The 26,514-nt window shown below is 43.1% G+C and overlaps 1 protein-coding gene across 2 annotated transcripts in view; it reads right to left on the bottom strand.

Moving 5' to 3' along the window:
- The window catches only part of ACVR2A (activin A receptor type 2A), a 119,230-nt gene extending 93,362 nt beyond the window's left edge, over nt 1-25,868 (bottom strand). The window contains exon 1 of one of the 2 annotated variants that reach the window (XM_038421158.2): nt 23,935-25,868. In XM_038421158.2, the coding sequence (XP_038277086.1) occupies nt 23,935-23,989 (55 nt within the window). In that variant the 5' untranslated portion in view covers nt 23,990-25,868. The remainder of the gene's footprint in view (nt 1-23,934) is intronic. The other variant, XM_038421157.2, reaches the window with a different exon arrangement.
- Nucleotides 25,869-26,514: the final 646 nt, after the last annotated feature.

The raw sequence follows: 26,514 nt of genomic DNA, 5'->3' as shown, positions 1-26,514 counted from the left end.
AGATGGATTAACTATGCCAACAGGAGACGAAGTGGGTATTAACCCATGAAAACTTATGCTCCAATACGTTGGTTAGTCTGTAAGATGCCACAGTATTCTCTGCTGCTTTTACAGATTCAGACTAATACAGCTACCCCTCTGATACTATGCCAACAGGAGAAGCTCTCCTGTTAGTGTAGTAGCATCTTCACTGAAGTGCTAGAGCAGTGTTTTAAATGTAGACCTGCCCTAACTCTCCTTGCTTTCTGTACTCTACAAGAAGATCATCCTTTAGTGTAACCCAGGTGGGAAGATGAATATTGGAACTGGAAATTTTTTTTAAAGCTGTGCCTCTGCACTAGGAGAAACAGGAGACATCTGGCATGTATTAAGACCCACAGAACTACTACGAGGCCTTGACAAGCTAGCACTTTTCTTCAGAAGCTTCTTCAAAGGAATTCAATCTTTCCTTTAATTTTTGTGACTCAATATGGATAAGGAGAAGCTCTGTTCATTTACTGTGACGGTAAATCCCTATTTTGTTTTGTATTCTAAATAAATAAAACATGAGTGAAAGGAAAACAGCTAGGGCAAGAAGTAAAATGGTTACAGAAAATTCAAGAAAGAAGATTGCAGTGGTTTGGACACATGTCAAAAATGGACCTAGAAAAGATGCCATGTATGTCGATACACAGAATGCAAGCAACTAGAAAACAGGAAAACGGAGGAGGAGTTGGACAGATAGTGAAGAATGACATACAACAAAAATGCCTGAAGATGGATGAAGCCATGAAGCTAGTACAAGACAGAATATGGTGGACAGAGGTCATTTGACCTCATCACTGCTGAGTTAAACAGGGATCAAAGAAGAAAGATTCTCCTTGTGTTCCATTTTCTAGATCAGCATGTGTAGATTCCTCACAATTCCGAGTTTTCAAAAAAACAAGCTTATCACTGCAGATGTTGCTACCAGATGACAAGCCAGGTCTGATTAGCCACTCACTGAGGGCTTGTCTACATGGGGACATTTACAACAACTATACCAGTATAAATATACTGCTACATAACTCCCTGCATAAGCACTCTTATTCCACAAAAAGTGTTTTTTTTCCTGGTTCAGTTTCTCATATTCAAAAGTCTGCAAACAGGTTCAATGGTGGCTGTAGGCACACTTTCTTATCTTTTCACTAAAAATATATAATATATAATATATTAGATATTAATATAAAATATAGTCTTATCCTTACAGTTGAAAATAACTTTGAAAACATGAGCCAAGCATAAAATCAATGCAGACCAAACCAAATCTTCAGACAGCTTAAAATAGCTCTAAAGGGTGTTAACTGTCCCATTCATCTCAAATAAATGCCTTGTGGTTACTGCCATTCTGCTGCTGTGGAATTTGACATTTTTCCATGATACTATAGAATGGAGCATTATTTGCCATTTTACCACAGCCAAGCGTGCTCAACCTTTTGTTTTGTCTTCCTTCCCTGCCACACTGAAATTTGTCTGCAACTGTCTCTTGTGCCGCTGCTAATTGGATTGCATGCTCCCTGCACTATTCCTCTGAGCCAAGTGGCAGGACAGTCCCAAGCACCTTCTTTTTCCTCTCTTCAATGGAGCTGCTGGTTATTGCCCAACTCTCTTCTCTAGGGGGAAAACTCAGAACCAGAATGCACATCAGCTACCACAGTATTTCTAAGAAGTTTTCACAGTAACTGTGGAACAATTCTGGGGCACACATATTCCCACTAAAAGGGGCCAACTAGAGACAAGCACTTCTCTCCATAAAATAAACCTACTGAATTCAAGAAGAGCTTACTTATTTATAAATTCAGAAGACTGTTACAGTCATGGCAATACTAAAACACAAAAACCTTCTGAGCATCATACTTGGTGTCACTATAAATAGCAAAAACCGACAAGCCTCTCAACTGGGGAAACACAGATTGTGCTGTGCGCTTCAGATGCTCTTTAATGTTTTGTTAGGATCTAATGTTGCCAGTCAAGCCAAGATAATTATCCTCTCCAGTTATGCAATCATTAGATAAATTCATGATGTAACTGCAGACATCCAGCGACAGCTGTTCGGATGAGCCAGTACAACTGGACAAACTACAAATGTTCCCTTAAGATTTGTCCTCATTTATCATCCCTCTAATAGAGTTGCCTGTTGTGCTGTCCACTGACAGGTGTGCTAAACAAGAAAAGTAATATTTGAAGTTTTCCAGAATCAGTTGTTGCAAGCATCATTCTTGGTATCTTCTTTGATGATTCCCCAGTTGCAACTGGAAAACGGCACTCTTGTGACTAGAATCCATCTTTCACCTAAAAGAAAAGGAGTACTTGTAGCACCTTAGAGACTAACAAATTTGTTTGAACATAAGCTTTTGTGAGCTACATCCGATGAAGTGAGCTGTAGTTCACAAAAGCTTATGCTCAAATAAATTTGTTAGTCTCTAAGGTGCCACAAGTACTCCTTTTCTTTTTGTGAATACAGACTAACACGGCTGCTACTCTGAAACCAGTCTTTCACCTGAAACCATTGGGACATATTCAATTCACCAGGAAGGTAGAGCTGGTTGAAAAGTTTCTAATTTTGCAATTTTTGGAAGAGGGGAAAAAAAACCTTCATACCAATTTTTGCAAAAGTTGTGTCCCTTTTTTTTTTTTTTTTTCTGATCAGCAAAACAAAGCAGCTTTGGTGGAAATAGGGATGCTAATGGAATTGAAAGAGGCACTTAGAGTTTTTAAGTGTTATGAAAATTAACAGAGGTAAGCCCACCACTGCATTCCTCTTCACTATTTTACATGAAGAAATGGGCACTGGATAGTAGTAACTCCTTTTACACACTGAAGTTCATTGATTTTCATATGGCAAAGTTCTGAGCACATAGTCTGAATTAAGACAGCATGAGAACATTTTCCTTGGTAAATGTGGCTTTGCCCTTAATCAATTGCTGATCAGGATTTGCTTGCTCTGAAAGCTTCTTTTCAGATGCAAAAATAGGACATAGGTTCTCATATGGAGGTCATGAGCAATTATCAGTGTCATATTGCTCAATGAAAGGGGTTCCCTATCTGGTTCCAGTATGGAAAAAGGTTGAAAAACATGATTTATAACATTGATGAGACACTCTTCTACTATGGGTGACAAACTGTGTAATGTTTATTTTTAAACTATAGAAACAAAAGCAGTAGCAAAAGCCCTGAAGAAACTCTACCTTTCAAACTACCCAATAGATTGGACTTTTCCCACTCAAAACTCCCATCCCCAACAACAGTTGTCCCAGTAAGCCCCACTCTTTCAAATCTGGGGAAGAAATTAAATAAAAATTACATCATTTTCCCTGAAGTCAGTAACCTTGGACTGTTTCAGACCAAGAATGGAAGCTTGTTCACTTTTTTCACCCCCATCTTTGGCATTCTACCACCACCCACATCTGTCACTTTTGTAAATAGTCTTCACACTTTTGAGCATCCAAATGGAAAAGCACAGTATTGGATGCGTGAATCAAAGGTAGTACTGATGCAGTAGGCCACCCCAGGAAATGTGCAGGCTGGTTTCCTTGAGACAACTCCTGATCAAAAAATCCTCTGGAACGCAAGGCAGGATCCCCATTTTACAGACTTCACCTTGAAGTGCCTCCAGTAGACATATTGGTTCAATGATCTTAGATTCCAGGGGCATGCAGCTGGTGTCCTGCAACGGTTGCTGGGGCAGAAAATCAACTTCTGCCCACGTACAAAAAAAAAAGGAAAGGAAAGGAGAGGAGATGCATCCCCTCTCTCCAGTGTCAGAAGCCTCATCTCTCAAGTTTTAAGCTATTTGCCCATACCATCTGGGTACTCCAACTCCAAACAAACCCATTACCACCTACTAACCCTGTAGGTTTCTCCCAGTAAAATCTGTAATGCAATTGTTTTAACATACAATTCTGACACTGAAAAATTTAACATTTGTCAACATAAAACTGAACGATGTACTAACTACATTGTTTACACTTTAGTCAAGTCAATACAAAGTTTAAAATTTGAATCTTGAGCAGAAAAATCTGTGCACCACACAATAAAGTATCACTATGCCATACAAATAAGGGCCTAGCTGCAGAATTTAGGCCCAGTTTCTCCGAGTACAGCAAGACCCTTGTTATATAGTGAACAGCATCAAAGTTAAAGAGAAATGCTGTTTCATTTACCACTAAATGACAGAGTTTTCTTACACCACTAGAAGACCATGGGCAGGTCTACACTATGAGGTTACACAACTCCAGCTATATGAACAACATAGCTGGAGTTGACGCGCCTTAGAAAGATTTATTGCTGTGTCTACACTGCACTGGATCAACGGGAAAGTCCCCTTGATTTATTACGCTTCTCCTTCCGGTGGAGTACTGGTATAGCCAGGAGAGTGATGAACAGTCCATTTAGTGGGTATTCACTAGACCCGCTAAATCGATCCCCGGTGGATTGATCACCACAGCATCAAGCCACAGTATGTGGAGATAAGCCCTAGGTATTAGATCATGGCTGAAACTTTCAAAAGGGGCCTAAGCGATCTAAACACCCAAATCTCAGTAGAAGTAAAAATGGCTACTCAGAACATAAACTCCTTCCTGCTCATTTGTAAATTCCAGTCTAAAAATATTATGGGTGTCATTAAAGATTTTGGAAAAAAAATAAATGTGGTAGACATCAAGTGTCCTAATGTTCTAAATGGTACAGTTGTTTGCAAGTTTGAGAAGTATTGGTAACATTTGTTTGGCAAGAAATTAAGAGAATCAAAAATACTACTTGGCTTTTTAATGCATCTGCAAGCAAGTTAATCCATGGTCTCAAATGTTTTTCACGCACTCATGGTTCACAATTAAGGTCCTCCTTCATTTGCTATATTGCGGAAGTTGTGGATTCTGCACTATTAGGCTTCTATCGCAATTTTTCTTTTAAATTAGCTTACTTGGCATAGTCCAGAATTTTGCATACGTTTTGAGGTTTCCATTATACACTCCCCCCCAGTAGTACATTAAATGATCTTGGAGAGTTTGAGGCAGGGACGTAACCAGTGCCCAATGCCTGGGTGCAGGAGATTTTAAAACCACACACAATGGGGGTAGAGCCCTGCAGCGGGCATGATATTGCCATCTTTACGCACTGCTGCTGGCAGCAGCACTGCCTTCAGAGTTGGGCAGCCAGAGAGTGGCAGCTGCTGGCTGGGCCCCCAGCTCTGAAGGCAGCGCAGCCACCAGCAGCAGCAGCAGCAGCACAGAAATAAGGGTGGCAATACCATGCCTGCTGCAGAGCTCTAACCCCTACCATTCCCATTTTTCTTCTCTTCCCCCGACTTTGAACCATGGATGGCTGTCCCACTCTGGTTACAGTCCTTTAATTGCACCAAATTGTCTGGTTATCAAAAAAGTTTACAGGCATAAACATAATTGTTGAGTTTTTATATTATTCCAGCAAATTTTTCTGAACACAAATAGGTCTGCTGTGGCTTTTCCAAGTTACCACGGTTAATAAAGGTCCATTATTACCGTACTTTTCCACGTCTTCTTCACAACTCAACTGTAATATTTGAAGATCATCCCACAATACAGATCAGGTTTTACTCATAATGCAATAATCTGATATTTTACTAATGATAATACAGACCACCACAAGTTAAGGATGGATTACGAGTAGTAACTCACTTATTTTTAGTGTATGCCACAATCTATGAATTAATCAAAATTTACATTCATCAGTGCACGAGACCAATGTTTCTATTAAGTAAATACATAAGCAGACTTTTAAAAAGCAATCAGTGGTATAAGCCATGCAAACAGGCTCTTGGATCAAATTTAATATACTTCAAATATGATTTTTAGTTAAATCTGCTAATTAGAACTGGTCTCCCTACCAAATTCAAAAATCAAGAATAAAATCTTTAATGAAAATTATAATTAACAGCCTCAAAAGGTGTTCTGGCAAACCATTCGTTGCCTTAGAAGTGGTCAGTGTGATGTTGCCCAGGTTGTACGCAGGAAGGACTGTGAAACGCTAACCTTGACTGAGAAGGTAGAGACGTGGAAGGAGAACTTTGAGAAACTCCTCAACCCAGCAGTGGGCAAACTACGGCCTGCGGGCCAAATCCGGCCCATGAGCCATTTTAAGCTGGCCTGCGAGCTTCCATTGGGGTGTGGGGTCTGGGGCTTGCCCCACTCCAGCACTCCATCTGGGGAGCAGGATTGGGGGCCACACCACGCAGCTCTCAGAAGTTGCGGCATGGCCTCTCTATAGGTCCTATGCACTCCAATGGCCCTGCTCCAATGGAAGCGATGCCTGTGGAGGGGGCAGCATGCAGAGCTGCCTGGCCGTGCCTCTGTGTAGGAGTCAGAAAAGGGACATGCCGCTGCTTCCGGGAGCCACTTGAGATAACCGCTGCTAGAAGCCTGCACCCCTTAGCCTCTTCCCATGCTCCACCCCCTGCCCTGATCCCCCTCCCGCCTCCAAAGCCCTTGATCCCAGCCTGGAGGCCCCCCCCATCCAAAATTCCTTATTTCTGGCACCACCCCAGAGCCCTCACCCTCTCCCACACCCCAACCCCAATTTTATGAGTATTCATGGCCTGCCATACAATTTCTATTCCAAAATGTGGCCCTTGGGCCAAAAAGTTTGCCCACCTCTGCCCCAATGGGCACACCCCCCTTTCAGAAGGCAGCACCAGAAACCTCCAGTGAGAGATTGGATCTCTTTCGGATGCTGAAGTTGATACAATGGTACAGTGCCTTCGTAGTGATAGAGTCAGCAGGGATGGAGGAGATTCACCTGGAGATGATGAAAGCACTGGACAACGTTGGGAATGTCATGGTTAACTCGCTTCTTCAATGTGGCATGGAAGGCAGGTGCAGTTCCTCTGGACTGGCAAACTGATGTTCCTCCTGAGGTCCCTTCCAACCCTGATATTCTATGATTCTACGTGGTGGTCCCAATCTTTAAGAAAGGAGACCACAGGGTGTGTTCCGACTATAGAAGAAAAATCACACTCCTCTGCCTCACCGGCGAAGCCTAAGCCAGGGTGCTGGAGGAGAGGTTACGCCCATTAATTGAACCTGATTCAGAAAGAACAATGCAGATTCCATCCTGGCCATGGAAAAACAGATCAACTCTTTGCTGTCTTGCAGATACTTGAGGCATCATGGGAATTTGCTAATCCAGTCTACCTTTGTTTTGTAGACCTGGAAAAGGCATACGACAGCGTTCTCCAAGGTGTCTTGTGGGAAGTGCTGCGGGAGTACGATGTGTCAGTGCCACCTGTGTGTGCTATCCGGTCTCTCTACTCTCAGAGTGAGAGTTGTGTTTGTATTCTTGACATTAAGTAGAGATCATTCAAGGTGGGTGTTGTCCCCACTCCTGTTGGTGATTTTCATGGACAGGATATCAAAACCCAGCAGAACTGTGGAGTGCATCCAGTATGGGGACTCAGAGGTGGCATCTTGCTTTGCAGATGAGGTCCTTCTTGCTTCTTCAGAGTGCAATCTCTGACATGCACTCAAATGTTTCACGACTAAGTGTGAAGAGGTTGGGATGAGAATCAGCACCTCCAAATCAGAGGTCATGGTCCCCTCCTGCAAGAAAGTGGACTGCATTCTAGGTAAGGGAGAGTAGCTGCCCTTAGTGGATGAGTTCAAGTATCTAGGGGTCTTGTTCACAAGTGATGGTAAACAGGAGCGAGAGACCAACCAGCAGATTGGTGTAATGGTGGCGGCAGTGATGCAGGCACTGTACTGATCCATGGTGGTGAAGCGGGAGCTGAGTTTTCATACGAAACTCTCCGTTTACTGGTCGCTCTATGTCCCCATCCTCACCTATGATCATGAACTTTGGATAATGACTGAAAAAATGAGATCACAGGTACAAGTCACAGAAATGAGGTTTCTCTGCGGGGTGACTGGGCTTCCCCTCCAAGATGTGGTGACTAGCTCAGCTATTCAGGAGGGCCTCAGAGTAGAGCCGCTACTCCTCCAGATCAAGAAGAGCCGGTAGATGTGGTTCAGGCACCTGATAACGATGCTCCCTGGGAGGCTTCCGTTGGAACTCTACCAGGCACATCCCACTGTCCCAAAGCTAGCCCAGGACACACTGGAAAAATTATATTTCCCAGCTGGCATGGGAACACTAGGGAATCCCCCAGGAGAAGCTGGAACCTGTTGCAGAGGAAAAGGAGATCTGGGCCTCCCTACTCTCCATACTGCCACCACAACCTTCACTAAGAAAAGCAGCATAAAGGAAAAAAAAAGCAGCAGCACTTGTCCCAGTTTAAAATATCTCCACAGGAAAAAGCAGAAAAGGTATTACCAGCTAAATTACATAGCAAATTTCTGCTCCATTTCAGATTTGTCAGTTCTCTTTAAAGTTCTGTAATTGCGTGAAACAGTGAATAGGCTTATGCTTTGCAACTGTGAGATCTCAAGCCACATAAAATAAATAAACCAAATAAAACTTTGCCATTTAAAATGCATATCAACTTAAATAATATCAGTGTAAAGTATTTAGTGTTACCAATTAACACCCAATATTACTACAACTAAGCCCTGGTCTACACTAGGCATTGACATTGAATTTAGTAGTGTTAAATCGATGTAACCCTGCACCCGTCAACATGACGAAGCGCTTTTTTCCGACTTAAAGGGCTCTTAAAATAGATTTCCTTACTCCACCCCCGACAAAGGGGATTAGCGCTGAAATCGGTTTTGCTGGGTTGAATTTGGGGTACTGTGGATGCAATTAGATGGGATTGGCCTCCGGGAGCTATCCCAGAGTGCTCCATTGTGACCGCTCTGGACAGCACTCTCAACTCAGATGCACTGACCAGGTAGACAGGAAAAGGCCTGCGAACTTTTCAATTTCAGTTTCCTGTTTGGCCAGTGTGGCAAGCTGCAGGTCACCATGCGGGGCTCATCAGCAGGGGTGACCATGATGGAGTCCCAGAATCGCAAAAGAGCTCCAGCATGGATTGAACGGGAGGTACAGGATCTGATCACTGTATGGGGAGAGGAATCCGTGCCATCAGAACTACGTTCTAGTTCTCAAAATGCCAAAACATTTGTGAAAACCTCCCAGGGCATGAAAGACAGAGGCCATAACAGGGACCCGAAGCAGTGCCGCATGAAACTTAAGGAGCTGAGGCAAGCCTACCAGAAAACCAGAGAGGCGAACGGCCACTCCGGGTCAGAGCCCCAAACATGCCGCTTCTATGATGAGCTGCATGCCATTTTAGGGGGTTCAGCCACCAATACCCCAGCCGCGGTGTTTGACTCCTTCAATGGAGATGGAGGCAACACGGAAGCAGGTTTTGGGGATGAGGAAGACGATGATGATGAGGTTGTAGACAGCTCACAGCAAACAAGCAGAGAAACCGATTTTCCCGACAGCCAGGAACTATTTCTCACCCTGGACCTGGAGCCAGTACCCCCAAACCCACCCAAGGCTGCCTCCCAGACCCACCAGGCGGAGAAGGAACCTCTGGTGAGTGTACCTTTTAAAATACTATACAAGGTTTAAAAGCCAGCATGTTTAATGATTAATTTGCCCTGGCATTCGTGGCTCTCCTGGATATACTCCCAAAGCCTTTGCAAAAGGTTTCTGGGAGGGCAGCCTTATTCCATCTACCATGGTAGGACACTTTACCACTCCAGGCCAGTAGCACATACTCGGGAATCATTGTAGACCAAAGCATTGCAGTGTACGTTGGCTGGCGTTCAAACATCATCCATTCTTTATCTCTCTGTGTTATCCTCAGGAGAGTGATAACATTCATGGTCACCTGGTTGAAATAGGGTGCTTTTCTTAAGGGGACATTCAGAGGTGCCCGTTTCTGCTGGGCCATTTGCCTATGGCTGAACAGAAATGTTCCCCGCTGTTAGCCACGCGATGGGGGGAGGCAAAAATGCGACCTTGTAACGAAAACACATGTGCTATGTATGTAATGTTAACAGCAAAGTTTACCGTGAAAGAGTGTACCCATTGTTCTATAAAATGGGTCTTTTCAAATACCACTGTCCCTTTTTTTTTTTTTTTTTACCCTCCACCAGCTGCATGTGTTTCAAGGATCATAGGATCTTCTCCTTCCGAGAGGCTAGCAAAGATTAGAAGGTGAAAAAAAAAACCCACAGTCACTATGAAATGTTCTCCAAGCTCATGCTGTCCTCCCACACTGACAGAGCACAGACGAATGCACGGAGGCAGACAATGTCAGAGTGCAGGAAAGCACAAAATGACCAGGAGGAGAGGTGGTGGGCTGAAGAGGAAAGCAGGCGGCAGCGTGATGAGAGGAGGCAGGATTCAATGCTGAGGCTGCTGGAGGATCTAACTAATATGCTCCAGTGTATGGTTGAGCTGCAGGAAAGGCAGCAGGAGCACAGACTGCCGCTACAGCCCCTGTGTAACCAACTGCCCTCCTCCCTAAGTTCCATAGCCTCTTCAACCAGACGCCCAAGAACGCGGTAGGGGGGCCTCCGGCCACCCAGCCACTCCACCCCAGAGGATTGCCCAAGTAACAGAAGGCTGGCATTCAATAAGTTTTAAAATTTTAAAGTGCTCTGTGGTCTTGCCCTTCCCTCCTCCACCACCCCTCCTGGGGTACCTTGGTAATTATCCCCCTATTTGTGTGATGAATTAATAAAGAATGCATGAATGAAGCAACGACTATTGCCTCTGCAAGCGGTGATCAAAGGGAGGTGGGGAGGGTGGTTAGCTTCTACAGGGAAGTAGAGTGAGCCAAGGGGCGGGGGGTTTCATCAAGGAGAAGCAAACAGAACTTTCACACCGAAGCCTGGCCAGTCATGAAACTGGTTTTCAAAGCTTCTCTGATGGGCACCACACCCTCCTGTGCTCTTCTAACCGCCCTGGTGTCTGGCTGTGTCTATCCAGCAGCCAGGCGATTTGCCTCAACCTCCCACCCCACCATAAACGTCTCCCCCTTACTCTCACAGATATCGTGCAGTGCACAGCAAGCAGTAACAACAGTGGGAATATTGATTTCGCTGAGGTCTAACCGAGTCAGTAAACTGCACCAGCGCGCTTTTAAACGTCCAAATGCACATTCTACCACCATTCTACACTTGCTTAGCCTGTAGTTCAACAGCTCCTGACTACTCTCCAGGCTGCCTATGTATGGCTTCATGAGCCATGGCATTAAGGGGTAGGCTGGGTCCCCAAGGATAACTATAGGCATTTCAACATCCCCAACGGTTATTTTCTGGTCTGGGAAGAAAGTCCCTTCCTGCAGCTTTTGAAACAGACCAGAGTTCCTGAAGATGCGAGAGTCATGCACCTTTCCCGGCCATCCCACGTTCATGTTGGAGAAACGTCCCTCGTGATCCACCAGTGCTTGCAGCACTATTGAAAAGTATCCCTTGCGGTTTATGTACTTGCTGGCTTGGTGCTCCGGTGCCAAGATAGGGATACGAGTTCTGTCTGTGGCCCCACCACAGTTGGGGAATCCCATTGCAGCAAAGCCATCCACTATGATCTGCACATTTCCCAGGGTCACTACCCTTGATATCAGCAGATCTTTGATTGCGTTGGCTACTTGCATCACAGCAGCCCCCACAGTAGATTTGCCTACTCCAAATTGATTCCCGCCTGACTGGTAACTGTCTGGCATTGCAAGCTTCCACAGGGCTATTGCCATTTGCTTCTCAACTGTGAGGGCGACTCTCATCTTGGTATTCTTGCGCCTCAGGGCAGGGGAAAGCAAGTCAAAGTTCCATGAAAGTGCCCTTATGCATGTGAAAGTTTTGCAGCCACTGGGAATTGTCCCAGACCTGCAACATTATGCGGTCCCACCAGTCTGTGCTTGTTTCCCAGGCCCAGAATCTGCGTTCCACCGCACGAGCCTGCCCCATTAGCACCATGACGGCCACATTACCAGAGCATGTGCTTTGAGAGAAGTCCGTGTCCATGTCCTCATCACTCTCGTAACCGCGCTGACGTCACCTACTTGCCTGGTTTCGCTTTGCCAGGTTTTGGTGCTGCATATCTTGCTAGATAATGCGTGTGGTGTTTAATGTGCTCCAAATTGCCAAAGTGATCTGAGCGGGCTCCATACTTGCCGTGGTATGGCATCTGCATAGAAAAAAGGTGCAGAACGATAGTCTGTTGTTGCCCTGATGGAAGGAGGCACGACTGACGACATGGCTTACAGGGTTGGCTTACAGGGAATTAAAATCAACGAAGGGGGTGGCTTTGCGAGAAACTGAACGGCCACCTGAAGGATAGAACTCAAAACTGGGTTTAGCAGGCTGTTGATTTCACAGAGGGAGAGAGGGAGGGAGAGAGGGAGGAGAAAATGAATACAACACAAATCTGGTCTATTTCTTGTTTTGAGCCACTTCATCTATCTTTATACATCATGCTGGCAGCAGACTGTGCATTACGACCGCTAGCCATCGTCACCTCCTGGGTGCTCGGCAGAAGATGGTGCAGTATGACTACTGGCCATCGTCTTCTGCTAGCTGCAGATTAAAAGACAGTGCACTGCTGGTAGGACTCAATCGCCATTGGACGAAACAAGGGAAATTACCTGGCTGAGTCACTCCCATGTTTGCCCGGGCACCCGGTTAAAAGAGCACCCAGGACTACGTCGACGACAGCTACCAGTCATACTGCACAGTCTGCTGCCAAAAGGCAATAAACTGCTGCTGTGTGACAATGCAGTACCGTGTCTGCCAGCACCCAGGAGACATACGGTGATGGTTAGCTGAGCGGGCTCCATGCTTGCCGTGGTATGGCGTCTGCACAGGTAACTGAAGAAAAAAGGCGCAAAACGATTGTCTGCCCTTGCTTTTACGGAGGGAGGGAGGGAACGGGGTCCTGACGATACGTACCCAGAACCACCCGTGACAATGTTTTAGCCCCATCAGGCACTGAGATTTCTACCCAGAATTCAAATGGGCGGTGGAGACTGCGGGAACTGTGGGATAGCTACCCACAGTGCAAAGCTCCGAAAGTAGACGGTTGCCTCGATACTGTGGACACAGTCCGCCGACTACATGCACTTAGAGCATTAGTGTGGGGACGCACACTCGATTGTGCAAAAACGCTTTCTATAAAACCAACTTCTATAAATTCGACATAGTTTCGTAGTGTAGACGTACCCCAGGATATTTCTGCACCCATTTAAGTCTGACTATGTTATGCATTTGATGTCAGTGATTTCAGTCAGTCATACCATTCCCCTGTTTGTGTGTTTCTTTCCCACAGCAATAGAGGTGGGAGAATTTTTTTTTTTTTAAACTAGTGAACTGATTGTAAAACCACACAGTCCTGCTGGGGAACATGGGAGCATACACAATATCTAAACTCTTCAAAACGGGACTAGAGTTCACATTTGCAGGGATGCTTTAACAAAAACGCATGTCTGCAATGTTTTAAAATACAAGGACAAACCACTACAACAGCTTGGGCAGCCTTTAAGCCCAAAGTTAGAGATAACCAAATGAAAAAAAAAAATGCCCTATGAAAAAAATACATGTTTTTGAGATTCAGGTGCCTCAGTCTGGAGTGACTATTTCCAGTGGTATGGGCTGGGTCAAATCAATATGTAATTGCTTAATCAAAAATTTGTTAAAAAAAAAAAAAGCGTGATTGGAAAGTAAAGATAATGTGAAACCAAGCTAAAAAATTATGTGATCAGTAGATGAAGGGAGCCGTAGCTCACGAAAGCTTATGCTCAAATAAATTTGTTAGTCTCCAAGGTGCCACAAGTACTCTTTTTATTCTAGCCTTTAGGAATGCTAAAGTAACCTTACAAAACCATGCAACATTCGCTTCCTGAATCTGCATAAAGTTTCAAGTATCTTCTGCTGCTCATTATACACATCAGGAGAGTGGAATTAAGTCAACAGGACTTCAGGTTAAACTGCTGCTATTCAGAAATCTACTGACAATAAAATTGTAAATATGCCATGTCCACACTGCTGCATGGAACAGTTTAAAAGAAGGAAGCCCTGGTATCACTGATGATGGAAGAAAGAAAGGATGCAGGGGGCTTAGAATGGATGAGAACCATCCTGCCCCACCTTTCCAGAGCCCCCTACTAGTGAAGTGGGGTAGAGCTTCCGCAAGATTTTGGGGTAGGGAGGCAAAAGAAGATTGAGCAGAAAGAAAAAAAAGCAAGCCTCCTTTCTCCTGGCTACTAGAAAATGATACACCTTCAAAATTTGTCTGACATCTACTAACTAGAAATGGATACAAAAGATAAAGCCTTCTCTCCAAAAAGGCAGAATCAACAAACCACAACCATCACCATCTCAGCAGCTGAGGGAGGGCAGAGTGGGAGAAATGAGCTTTTCGCTCGGATGTTGCCTTCTCCCATCATCTCCAGTAGTTTCATATTTAACTTAAAGATTTAGATTTCCAGTAGCATACAAACTTTGTCCATTTTTTTCTAGCCACACTTAAAAGTGTGTTTCCAGCTACCACTCTAAATAAAAAGAGTACTTATGGCACCTTAGTCCTGGTCTACACTATGAGTTTAGGTCGGATTTAGCAGCGTTAGATCAGTTTAGCCCTGCACCCATACACACTACGAAGCCATTTTTTCCCCCGACTTCAAGGGCTCTTAAAACCGATTTCTGTACTCCTCCCCGACAAGTTGATTAGCACTGAAATCTACCCCGCTGGGTCCAAATTTGATGGTATTGGCCTCCAGGAGCTATCCCGGAGTACTCCATTGTGACCGCTTTGGAAGCACTCTCAACTCAGATGCACTGGCCAGGTACACAGGAAAAGCCCCAGGAACTTTTGAATTTCTTTTCTTGTCTAGCCAGCATGGTGAGCTCATCAGCACAGGTGACATGCAGTCCCAGAATCGCAAAAGAGCTCCAGCATGGACCGAACAGGAGGTACTGGATATGATCGTGTATGGAGAGACAAATCTGTGCTATCAGAATTCTGTTCCAAAAGATGAAATGCCAAAATATTTGAAAAACACACAACCTCCAAGGGCATAAAAGGACAGAGGCTGTAACAGGGACCCACAGCAGTGCCACATGAAACTTAAGGAGCTCAGGCAAGCCTACCAAAGAACTAGAGAAGCAAATGGCCACTCCAGGTCAGAGCCCCAGACATGCCGCTGCTATGATGAGCTGCATGCCATTCTAGGGGGTGCCCCTAGAACTACCCCAGCCCTGTGCGCGGACTCCATCAATGGACTCTCAAGCAATAGGGATGCGGAGTTTGAGGACGAGGAGGAGGTTGAAGCACAACAAGCAAGTGGAGAAACTGTTTTCCCTGACAGCCAGGAACTGTTTTTCACCTTAGATCTAGTACCCTCCCAACCCACCGAAGGCGGGCTCCCAGACCCAGTAGGTGGAGAAGGGACCTCTGGTGAGTGCACCTTTGTAAATATAATACACAGTTTAAAAGCAAGCGTGTTTAATGATAAATTTGCCCTGAAGACTTGGGACGCATTCGCAGCCAGTACAGTTACTGGAAAAATCTGTTAAAGTATATGGGATGGAGCAGAAATACTCCAGGGACATCTCAGTGAAGCTCTCCTGGAGGTACTCCCAAAGCCTTTACAAAAGGTTTCTGGGGAGGGCAGCCTTATTCCATCCTCCATGGTAGGACACTTTACCACGGCAGGCCAGCAGCACATAGTCTTAAATCACTGCATAACAAAAGCATGGCAGCGTACGGTCCTGGTGTTTGCTGGCATTCAAGTAACATCTATCCTTGCTCTCTCTCTCTCTCTCTGTGAGAGTGTTATCCTCAGGAGCGTGACATCGTTCAACCATACCTGGTTGAAATAGGGAAATTTTATTAAGGGATATTCATAGATGGCTGTTCCTGCTGAGCAGTTTGCCTGTGGCTGAACAGAAATCATCCCTGCTGTTAGACACACAGTGGGAGGAGGGGTGAATTGATCATCCTAGAGAATTGGGTCTGTGTGGCTAGTCGACACTAGCCTTGGTACTGTGGACGCATTCTAACGACTTAATGGTCTTAAGTGGAGACACATCCAATCGATTGTATAAAAATCGCTTTCTAAAAAAAAAATCCAACTTCAAATAAATTTTAGTCTCTAAATTTATAGAACATAAGCTTTCATGGGCTACAGCCAACTTCATCAGATGCATAGAATGGAACATATAGTACGAAGATATATTTACACACATACAAAGAACATGAAAAGGTCAAAGTTGCCATACCAACTCTCGAGGCTATTAAGAGGCGCTATGATCAGCGGAAGGAAAAAAAAAAAAAAAAAAAAACTTGTGATAATCAAGATGGCCCATTTCAGACAGTTGACAAGAAGGTATGAAGATACTTAACATGGGGAAATAGATTCAATTTGTGAAATGACCCAGCCACTCCCAGTCTCTATTCAAGCCCAGGTTAATGGTATCTAGTTTGCATATTAATTCCAGTGCAGCGGTTTCTCATTGGAGTCTGTTTTTCAAGTTTTTCTGTTGCAAAATTACCACCTTTAAGTCTGTTACTGAGTGACTAGAGAGCTGAAGTATTCTCCTACCAGTTTTTGAATGTTAGGATTCCTGATGTCATATTTGTGTCCATTTATTCCTTTGCGTAGAGACTGTCTGGTTTAGCCAATGTACATGGCAGAGGGGCATTGCTGGCACATATCACATTGGTAGATATGCAGGTGAACGAGCCCCTGGTAATGTGCCTGATGTGATTAGGTACTATGATGGTGTCACCTGAATAGATGTGGACAGAGTTGGCACTGGGCTTTGTTGCAAGGATAGGTTCCTGGGTTAGTGTTTTTGTTGTGTGGTTGCTAGTGAGTATTTGCTTCAGGTTGGGGGGGCTGTCTGTAAGCGAGAACTGGTCTGTCTCCCAAGATCTGTGAGAGTGAGGGATCATCTTTCAGAATAGGTTGTAGATCCTTGATGCGTTGGAGAGGGTTTTAGTTGGGGGCTGAAGGTGATGGCTAGTGGCGTTCTGTTGTTTTCTTTGTTGGGCCTGTCCTGTAATAGGTGACTCCTGGGTACTCTGGCTCTGTCAATCTGTTTCTTCACTTCAGCAGGTGGGTATTATAGTTGTAAGCATTCTTGAAAGAGATCTTGTAGGCGTTTGTCTCTGTCTGAGGAATTGAAGCAAATGCAGTTGCATCGTAGAGCTTGTCTGTAGACAATGGACTGTGTGGTGTGTCCTGGTTTAAAGCTAGAGGCATGTAGGCAAGTATAGCAGTCAGTAGGTTTCCGATATAGGGTACTGTTTATGTGACCATCGCTTATTAGCACCGTAGTGTACAGGAAATGGACCGCTTGTGTGGACTGGTCCAGGCTGAGGTTGATGGTGGGATGAAAATTGTTGAAATCATGGTGGAATTTCTCAAGGGCTTCTTTTCCATTGGTCCAGACGATGAAGTTGTCATCCATGTAGTGCAAGCAGAGTAAGGGCATGAGGGGAAGAGAGCTAAGGAAGCATTGTTCTAAGTCAGCAGTAAAAAAGTTGGCATACTGTGGGGCCATGTGGGTACCCATAAAAGTGCCACTGACTTGAAGATATACTTTGTCCCCAAATGTCAAATAGTTGTGGTTCAGGAAAAAGTCAAACGTCAGCCACCAGGTTTGCTGTGACATTATTGGGGATACTGTTCCTGATAGCTTGTAGTCCATTTTTGTGTGGAATGTTGGTGTAGAGGGCTTCTACATCCATAGTGGCCAGGATGGTGTTTTCTGGAAGATCACCCATGGACTGTAGTTTCCTCAGGAAGTCAGTGGCGTCACGAAGACAGCTGGGAGTGTTAGTAGCATAGGGCCTGAGGAGAGAGTCTACATAGCCAGATAATCCTGCTATTAGGGTGCCAATGCCTGAGATGATGGGGCGTCTAGGTTTTCCAGGTTTATGGATCTTGGGTAGCAAACAGAATATCCCTGGTTGGGGTTCCAGGCATGTGTCTGCACAGATCTGTTTCTGTGCTTTTTTAGGGAGTTTCTTGAGCAGATGGTGTTTTTTTTTCTCCTGCTGATAACAGCTCATCTTAATTAGCCTCTTAGAGTTGGTATGGCAACTTCCACCTTTTCATGTTCTCTGTATGTATGTAACTATAGGTTCCATTCTATGCATCTGATGAAGTGCGCTATAGCCCAAGAAAGCTTATACTAAAATAAATTTGTTAGTCTCTAAATTTGTTAGTTCTCTTGTTCTTTTTGCAGATACAGACTAACATGGTTGCTACTTTGAAACCTGCTCTAAATAAGCAATTCATGGAACCCTGTTCTGTGAAAATTCCATCCGTTTTTCTCCTTGTAGCCAAGTAGTATTCTACTGTAGTGTTAAACTATTTCAGAGTCGTATCTTTGCAACAGCTAGTGCAGGTATGTGCCATGGAACATTTTCAGGAATTAAAAAGTATTTGGCTTAATTAACATATGTCCTCCATTTCTAGCTATAGGGGTTTGGGATTTGAGCAATATGGCGATAAGCCTACATTTTCTGTGGTATGGCATCTATCTTGTCAAGCGGTTGGACAGCACTTCCTGAGATTAAAAAAAAAAGATAAATTTGTTACATACCCTGCAGGAAGAAAGTAAATGAGAATTAAGTCCTACAATACCACTTTGAATCAACACCATGTTTCCAGAGGGAAAGAACAGAAAAAGTGCCTTGTAAGCAATCCTTCCGTGACACTCTAACGGCGTTATTGAAGTATCACACAAACACAAAATGATGCACTTGGAATCTGTCTCTCATTTAACAAGTTCCCATTCTCAAGAACACTTTCTGGATGCTAAACCAGAACCTTCTGCCTTTTTTTTTTTTTGGCTGCTTCCTCATGGTCTAACAACTGACTAATCAACTTATCATTCAGAAGCACCAACAGAAAACAGATTTAAAGGGTGGAGAAGTGTGTCCTGCAGAATCCTCTAACATCCCAGTTTATTACTGCCTTTTTCCACACCATGTTAGCTCAACCCTTCTTTCAGGTCTGGACATTGCTACATTAAACTTTAATGCCAAGTCATATAGTTCTCCAAATGGCTAGACTTGACTATTTCTACCCAATAAATTTGCCTCCCATGTCTTCTGTGTAAAGTAAAACATTTTTATGTTACTGTGTGGCTTCATGGACTTGGAAAGAGAAGTGTGATGTTACTTCAGAAAGAACACCTAGTTCAGAGTGAAATAAGTTGCAAAAATGAGATCCAGGTCAGATTGTTTATATGCCAGAAATTTAAAATGGAACTGAGGGCCTTTTCAAGTGAGATGTAGGAAAAGCAATCACTTTAGAAGACTCCCATACTAATTGCTGCCAACCTCAGAAGTTAGATATATACTAGGATATATACTTAGATATATACTAGGAAAGGTTAAACAAGCTGTTTTTCTGTTATTTGTATGCAAGTTGAGATGAAGTCCTGAGGAATTTTTTGGCATAAAGAGCAGGAATGCCACTTAGATGTTGAAGCAAGCTATAAAAAACAGCTGAAAGCTATTAAGACCCATATACCAGGATTGCAATAGTCATCCTTTCGCAGCTGCAACGTAGTATGGCAATGCCTTAGCCCCAAACAGAGAAGCTTCTACAGCACTGGGCATATGTAACAGTAATTCTTAAAAAGAGAAGGAGTACTTGTGGCACCTTAAAGACTGACTGACATTTATTAGAGCATAAGCTTTCGTGAGCTACAGCTCACTTCATCAAATGCATCCGATGAAGTGAGCTGTAGCTCACGAAAGCTTATGCTCTAATAAATTTGTTAGTCTCTAAGGTGCCACAAGTACTCCTTTTCTTTTTGCGAATACAGACTAACACGGCTGCTACTCGGAAAGCAGTAATTCTTAAGCAGCTCTTACTAAAAGACGTGTCCATAGCAGATATACAGCAACAGAACTCTGCTAGCTAAAACCGTGTTCATTAAACAGTTGTCAAGCACAGTTCTCCTAGAACAATACTGAAGTTTTCAAACATCTGTTAAAACAATTGCAATATTGCTTCCATGTCCCATATTAACAGTATTTTTTTTTAAATTAGCAAAAATATTAGACCTCCCTCAGAAACTCTATTGTACTGTTTCGGAGCATAGCAATAACATTAATGTAAGGCCACAATAGGGATGTAACCTAATTTAGTCACACCTGTCTGGTGTAGTAGCCATGTTTGAAAACTATCATAAAAGGCTACTGTCAACAGTGCTGCAAAGATTGTGTTCAGAGCATCTGTCACTAATGGTGAACTGAAAAGCCAAAAATTGTGCTGCTACTGTTCTTTTATGTACAAATAGGAACTTGGTATTACTTTTTAAAGATGTACTGTACACACTTTTAAGTGTTTAATCACTTTATTTTACAGATAAAGTGCTTGAGGGTTCAACCACTAAGCACAGATTGATTACTGGTGGGAGTACACCCTTGGAGTCAAATACATAAATGATGCTCCTGAATTGTTGGCAGGATTCTTAAGTACTGCCATGGTTACTTGCGGGGAAAAAAGTCTGAAAAATTCTACTCACTAGTTAAAGAACTCATCACCCATTTTCTTCTGCTCTTTGAGAATAGCTAACATTGTTCCTTCAAACCTTTAAGAATATTAGACTTAGTAATTATTTCTCTGATATCTGAAAAATGTATTTGAACTTTTACTAAGGGGAGGAAAAAGTAGTCTCTGTAAGAGGGCACAGAAGATTTTTTTTTTTTTTTTAAACACTATAGAAGAATTTTGGATCTACCATTTTCTTTGAAACACAAGAGCCTCTCCAAAAATTGAGTAAATTGAGGGAGACCTGCAAATAAGTGAAAAATTGGTCTAGCACCCTTTTGTTTGCTTGCTTCTTTGGCATGCTTAAGGCAGTTTTGTTTTTTTAAAAGGCATAAGCAACTGAAGACTTTTTTTATTTTTGGAAATAAAATACAAGAGACTCAAAGCTGGAGAATTATTGAAATGACAACCTCACAAGTATCAAGACAGTGAAAGCTAAGCCACAGGTGAGAAAGGTTTCTTTAATTTAAGTGTTAAAAAAAAGTCACATTTCTTTTAACACTGCCAATGACTGCATATTGTCAAGAAACCTTGCAGAAAGTTTTAACCACTCCCCTTCAGTTAAAAGATGAGGGAGAAGGCATCACAGTACACATACTTCAAGACATACAAGAAAGCCAAGGAAGACCAGCCCTGGCATTCCTGATGTTAAGGTATAAACTCCAGCAAAAAGGAGGTGTGGGGGAAGCATACTTCCCTCTTTTCTGAAGAAACTGTAAATCACCTCCAAGTTAAACAATGAGAAGTTTGTTACAAGAGTGCAATTTTTATTTCTTGTACCATTAATAGGCAGATGCATAGCAAATGTATCCATGAGCCATAGGGCCCTGGTTACTTTGCCTTTTTTTTTTTTTTAATTAAATAAAGGAAAACACTTTCTGAATTGAAGTATACATACAGCACGTGAAAGGACCACTGACAACTTTGATTAGGTATTCTATTTAGTTTCTATCTTACTCTCTGTGGTTCGTACTGATGCATACATTCCCACATGTGATTATCTCTTGGGGTAATCACTGTGATTTAGGAACGAGTACTAAAGGGGAAGGTAGCATGAGGAAGAGGCATTAAGCCTTTTCCATCGTCATGTTAGAGTGAAAGATATTTTGGTTTCTTCTGTAAAAAGGGCTGGATTTTGATTTAGAAGAGGTGAGGGAATCCAAATAAATCTGAAATCAGTATTTATTAAGGCAAAATGCCCCAAAATTACAGACCCCACCCCCAGCTCTTGCAAGAAGCAATGTGCCATTTTAAAAAGGACAGATGATTATGATGATTACGCTGTGCACATAACTTTAGCGATTGCTTGTAGACCCAAAATGTTCAGTGAACACCCATTAAGAGGAGCTGGAGACTTGCAACCACAATGAAGGAATATCAATAGCAACCTTAGAATTAAGTTGTAAAAGTTTCTTCACACTGGCCAACATACTTAAAGGCTAAAGCAGAAATCCAGATTAGTGGGGAAAATCATTTTATTCTAAACTTCAGAGTTTAAAAAAAAATATTTATAATTTTGCCATGCTAGATTTCATGCTACATAAAAATCAACATGATCAGCAGAAACACTACATTTGCCTGTATGTTCATGTTATTTCATATTAAGAAGCTTAAGTAGCCTCAGAATAAGAATAGTCACATTTCTAACAGGATACATTAACCATTTATATAGCTAGATCAGGAATGCTTTATAAACTCTGAAATACTCCATTACACAGAAATATTTGCTATGACACTTCAGAATAACTGAAAAACATTAATATTTTACAATAGTTATGAAATGCATTCTATAATATTTTAAGCAGCTTCCTGCTGGCCTTGTACAAGTTAATTCCATTGTCATAGAAAAAATTAACATTCAGTTTCTGGTCTACTGTTGCCAAGAACAATAGTGGCTAGAAGTACTCTAGGGAGGTTTGCCCTGTGTGGGTCAAGAATGCTTCTGATTGATTAGCAAGTAAGGTAATAGGTTCCTAGGAAAGGACTGCACTGTGCTATCCTGTCCTCTAATCAGGCATCATGAAGAGACAAAAAAAAGAGGTAGAGACCTGATGCAAGTAAGAGGCGCTTTAAAATGCAACAAGACTAAAGAGTCCCCTATAGAAAATGTTCCTGAACTCAAGAGCAATTTGATTGAAAACAAAACAAAAAACAGAAAAAGAGACAGCCTTATTAAAATTGAAGGTCATACTTTCATAGAGAGGCTTTCAAGAAGGCTCTAACTACTTCAATGCAAGACATAAATTTGTTAAAAAGCTGGTATCATTTTTCTGATATTAAAAAGGGTCATGCTGTCTTTAAGATGTTCTTCTGTTTAAACAGATGTAACTCTTTTGGTTAATCTCTGGCAGTGATCGCCATTTCACAGCACATTCAGCCCACACAGAACTGATCAATAACACTACAGACACAAGACTAGACTGCATCCATTTAACCACCACAAGGAAATGTATCATTCAGCAAAATTCTATACATTACAGGGTTCTAAATTTTTAAAAAAGCTTTGTTACAGAAAACTAGCCACCCAGCTATGGGAAACAAAATGAAAATATGATCAGATAAAACCAGTTGTCAAATCACAATTAAGACTACTAAGTAATTTTACTTTTGCACAACACTCATAAGCAAAAAGGAATCAGGAAAAAAAAAAGTCAGTATAGAACAAGTTGTAAAACTAAAAAAAAAAAAAAAAAAAAAAAATGAAAATCAATTACAAGACCCAGGATCAGTGGATCACAGAAGCTCTCAGAGAAGGATAGTTTCAAATAAATGCAATTGAATTAAGAGTTTCAAAACACTGGTTACTACCATGAAAAATGCTTCTACAAGCCTAAACAATTCTTAGACGACATTATTTCATGTGACTAAAAATAGCAATTTAAAACTGGCCTTTTGTATCTAAAAGTTATAAAACAGCACCATGTATTAGGTAGCTAAGAAAAAGTTAGGTTTTGCAAAATATCTAGATAGGGATTTGAAGCATACCTCGTTCTCTTGGTACCGTGCATATACACACAAACGCCCAACTCCCTCTCCATATAGCATTAGTTAGTGCTTTCAGAATAAACTAAATGAAGTTAGAGATATGTCTTGGTTATATTTGCCGACCACTTTAAACATGAGAACACTCACTCAATTAAAAAACAGTATTAGTCTAAATGATTAGCTTTAAAGTTACTCCTTTAATCAACTCTGCAGTGGACTAATTTAAAACTAATTTTAAGTTTACAGACCGCATACATTAGAAGTGCTGAACTGTGATATTTTAAGATGAACACAATAGCTGCTATCACCACAGTCGTCATCTACAACCACCTTATCACGTCAAACAATTAATCACTGTCAACGAGAAACTATTCCAAGTGAAATATACTAAAAAAAGGAAAAGCTAATCGAAGTTTGCAAGTCTTAGCTAACCCCACAAAGATAATTTCAGTTTAAAAGTCAAGTTTACTTACCTGAAGAACAAGAGATCAGAAAGACAGCGAACGCCAACTTGGTAGCAGCTCCCATTTTCGAAATACAGTTACAACATTCAGATGGTGTTTCTACTATCGAGTTTCTTGGTTCTTCCAAATAGAAAAATCCACCTTTAAATTTAAACTGTTATAAATCAATCTAAAAGCAACATTTTTGGAGATTAGAGTGTTTATAAAAAAAATCAGATTTATTTAGATACTGACGATCCCTCCAGCTCCTTCTAGTGAGATCCCCGATACAGGGGTGTATATATTTGGAGAAGCATTTCAAAATACACGTGTCATTTGGCTTCGGTACAAATGGTGGAAAAATGCAATTCAGAAAAAAAAAAAAAGCCGTTAAGAATCCATAAAAGTTCAACAGCGGAAACCGTCTTTTAGGAAAAGAAGCACAGTTCAGCTTTTTTTCACATCAAGCTCTGTAAAGTATCCCTCGTCGTGTTGGATCAGGCAAGTTGTATTGAAATTAGTAAACAATATATTTTCGACCTTACTCCCGTTATACACGTAGTGTTTGAGCAAGTAGTTCCATCTCCGTTTCAAACGTCAAAAACAAGTAAGCCACTGACAGAATTGTAAACTTGTCAGTTTCTTTATAAAATAGTCTAAAAAGTAAGTTACCAGCCACACGTGGGCAACATTGACGTTTACTTTAATAATGCTGGAAGATGTAGAGTGACCAGAGGAAGAGGACGGGGAGAGAAAAAACAGCTATATAACAAACACGCCTTTACAGTTCCACAAAGGTAAATCTCTGGGCTTCCCTTCACCAGTCAATGAAAGCCGCACGTTTCCCCTTCTCTCCTCCCACCTCCCTCCTACTTTCGCGATCCTCTCCTTGTCCGTTCAGCCCAGTCTGTACATTTCCGACATTCTTGCCTCTACACAGAATTTCAAACTCCTTTAAGAATTCCCTCTAAGAGACTATATTTGGTGTTTAAAACAGTGAAGAGTGACTGAAAAAACAAAAAAAAAAAAAAAAAAAAACCCTGCAGTCTCCAACCGCTGGGGAGGAGGGTGATCTACGGGCTCGTGGCAAGTCTCTTCTTCCTTGATTGCTGTGCTTCTAGGAGAATTCCGCTTCTATGGAGATGGAGAGGGTACCAATATTATATACACATGATTGGATGTGGCCAGTAAATCCGTGTTTGCTGGGCTGGTGACAGCTTTCTTCCTCCTGTGTGCTGGACTTGTGGCTCTTCTGTTTGATGCACAACCCTCTTCCAACGCCTCATGGATTCATTTTTCCTCCCTGCCCCCAACGTGGTTAGAAGAGAGAAACCTGGAGAATTTTCCACTCAGTCCAACTTTTGCTTTCTTAGGAAGAAAAACTCCCCAATGAGCGGGCGTTGAAAGCCCGGCGAACTCCTACTGCCTTCTCCTTGTGCCTCCCACCCCAAGTACCAGGCAAGCCCTGGGCAGAGGGTTGGAAAGGGGGCGGAGGGGAATCCCCTCTTCTCCCCCTCCCCTAGCTCTGTCCCCGGCTCACTCCTTGCTCTGAGGAAACTGCTGCAGGCTCCAACCCTCTCGTGTCCCGAGCGGCGCGACGCACAACAACTTTGCCCCCCCAGGAGCGGAGTTTAGGGGTCGACGATAATGAAAGGCCAAGCCCGGAGCTTTTCTCTGGGCGGCGGCGGCCGAAGGAGCCGGCTTTATCGTTCCCAGCGTCCGGCTGGCAGCTCCGAACGGCCCTCCGTACCGTGCTGCTGCTCGCCTGTGGTAATTTCATATCTACCCATTCACCGTGTGGTGTGCAGAACGAACCCAAGATGGCGGCACCCGGGCGATTGTTTTTGTTTCCTCTCTTGGCTCCCCTCCCCCAATCACGGCTGCCCGTCGCGCGACTCAGTGCGTGCGCGGGTCGTCCCCAATTGACAGCCCTCGGAACCACTCAGGGCGGAGCACAAGGCCTCGCCTTGCCGGCTGGGGCGGGGCTCTGGTGGTCCTATGCGCGAGGAGGAATGCTCCCGCGCCCCGCACCTGCGCGCGCCCCCTTGCGTGGTGGGTGGGTCCGCGCCTGTTCTTAGGCGCCTCTCCTCACTTCTTCGTGGCACTAGACTGCACGGGATGTCTTGTTGAGGGCTACACCCGTCACCCTTGCTCCCCTCCCCCGCTTAGTTTATCTCCCCTCTCTCCCCGTTTGCCGTTTCAGGTGCAGCCCGCGGAAAGGAACTTCCTCGAAGAGACCTCAGGAGGTCTGATCCTACCCCTTGCTCAGCGCAGGACCAGCCCCAACTAAATCATTACCTCCCTCGTCCCCCTTATCACTGTTGTCAACTTCTCTGGTGCCAGATCTCTGCCCACACTCTTCAGCCTCGCTGAGCTGTCCCCGGGATCCTGAGGTTACCCCACTTTTTCATTTTTAATAGTTTTGGCAGATAATAATGCTTATTTTTAAGCTTTTTAAAATCCATTTAAATGTTTGCAGTTGCTGACTATCGGGGAGTGGGGCGGAGAGGGTCAGACAATAGTATTTTTTAATGACAGTAGATGTTGAGATACAAAATTAACATGTGTAGCTGTTAAAACAAGTTGTCAATGTCACCTCAAAATACACCA

Source organism: Dermochelys coriacea, chromosome 11 (genome assembly GCF_009764565.3).
Source record: "Dermochelys coriacea isolate rDerCor1 chromosome 11, rDerCor1.pri.v4, whole genome shotgun sequence".
Lineage (NCBI taxonomy): Eukaryota > Metazoa > Chordata > Testudines > Dermochelyidae > Dermochelys > Dermochelys coriacea.
Note: the sequence above shows the minus strand (reverse complement) of the source record. Positions and strands in the feature narration are given on the sequence as shown.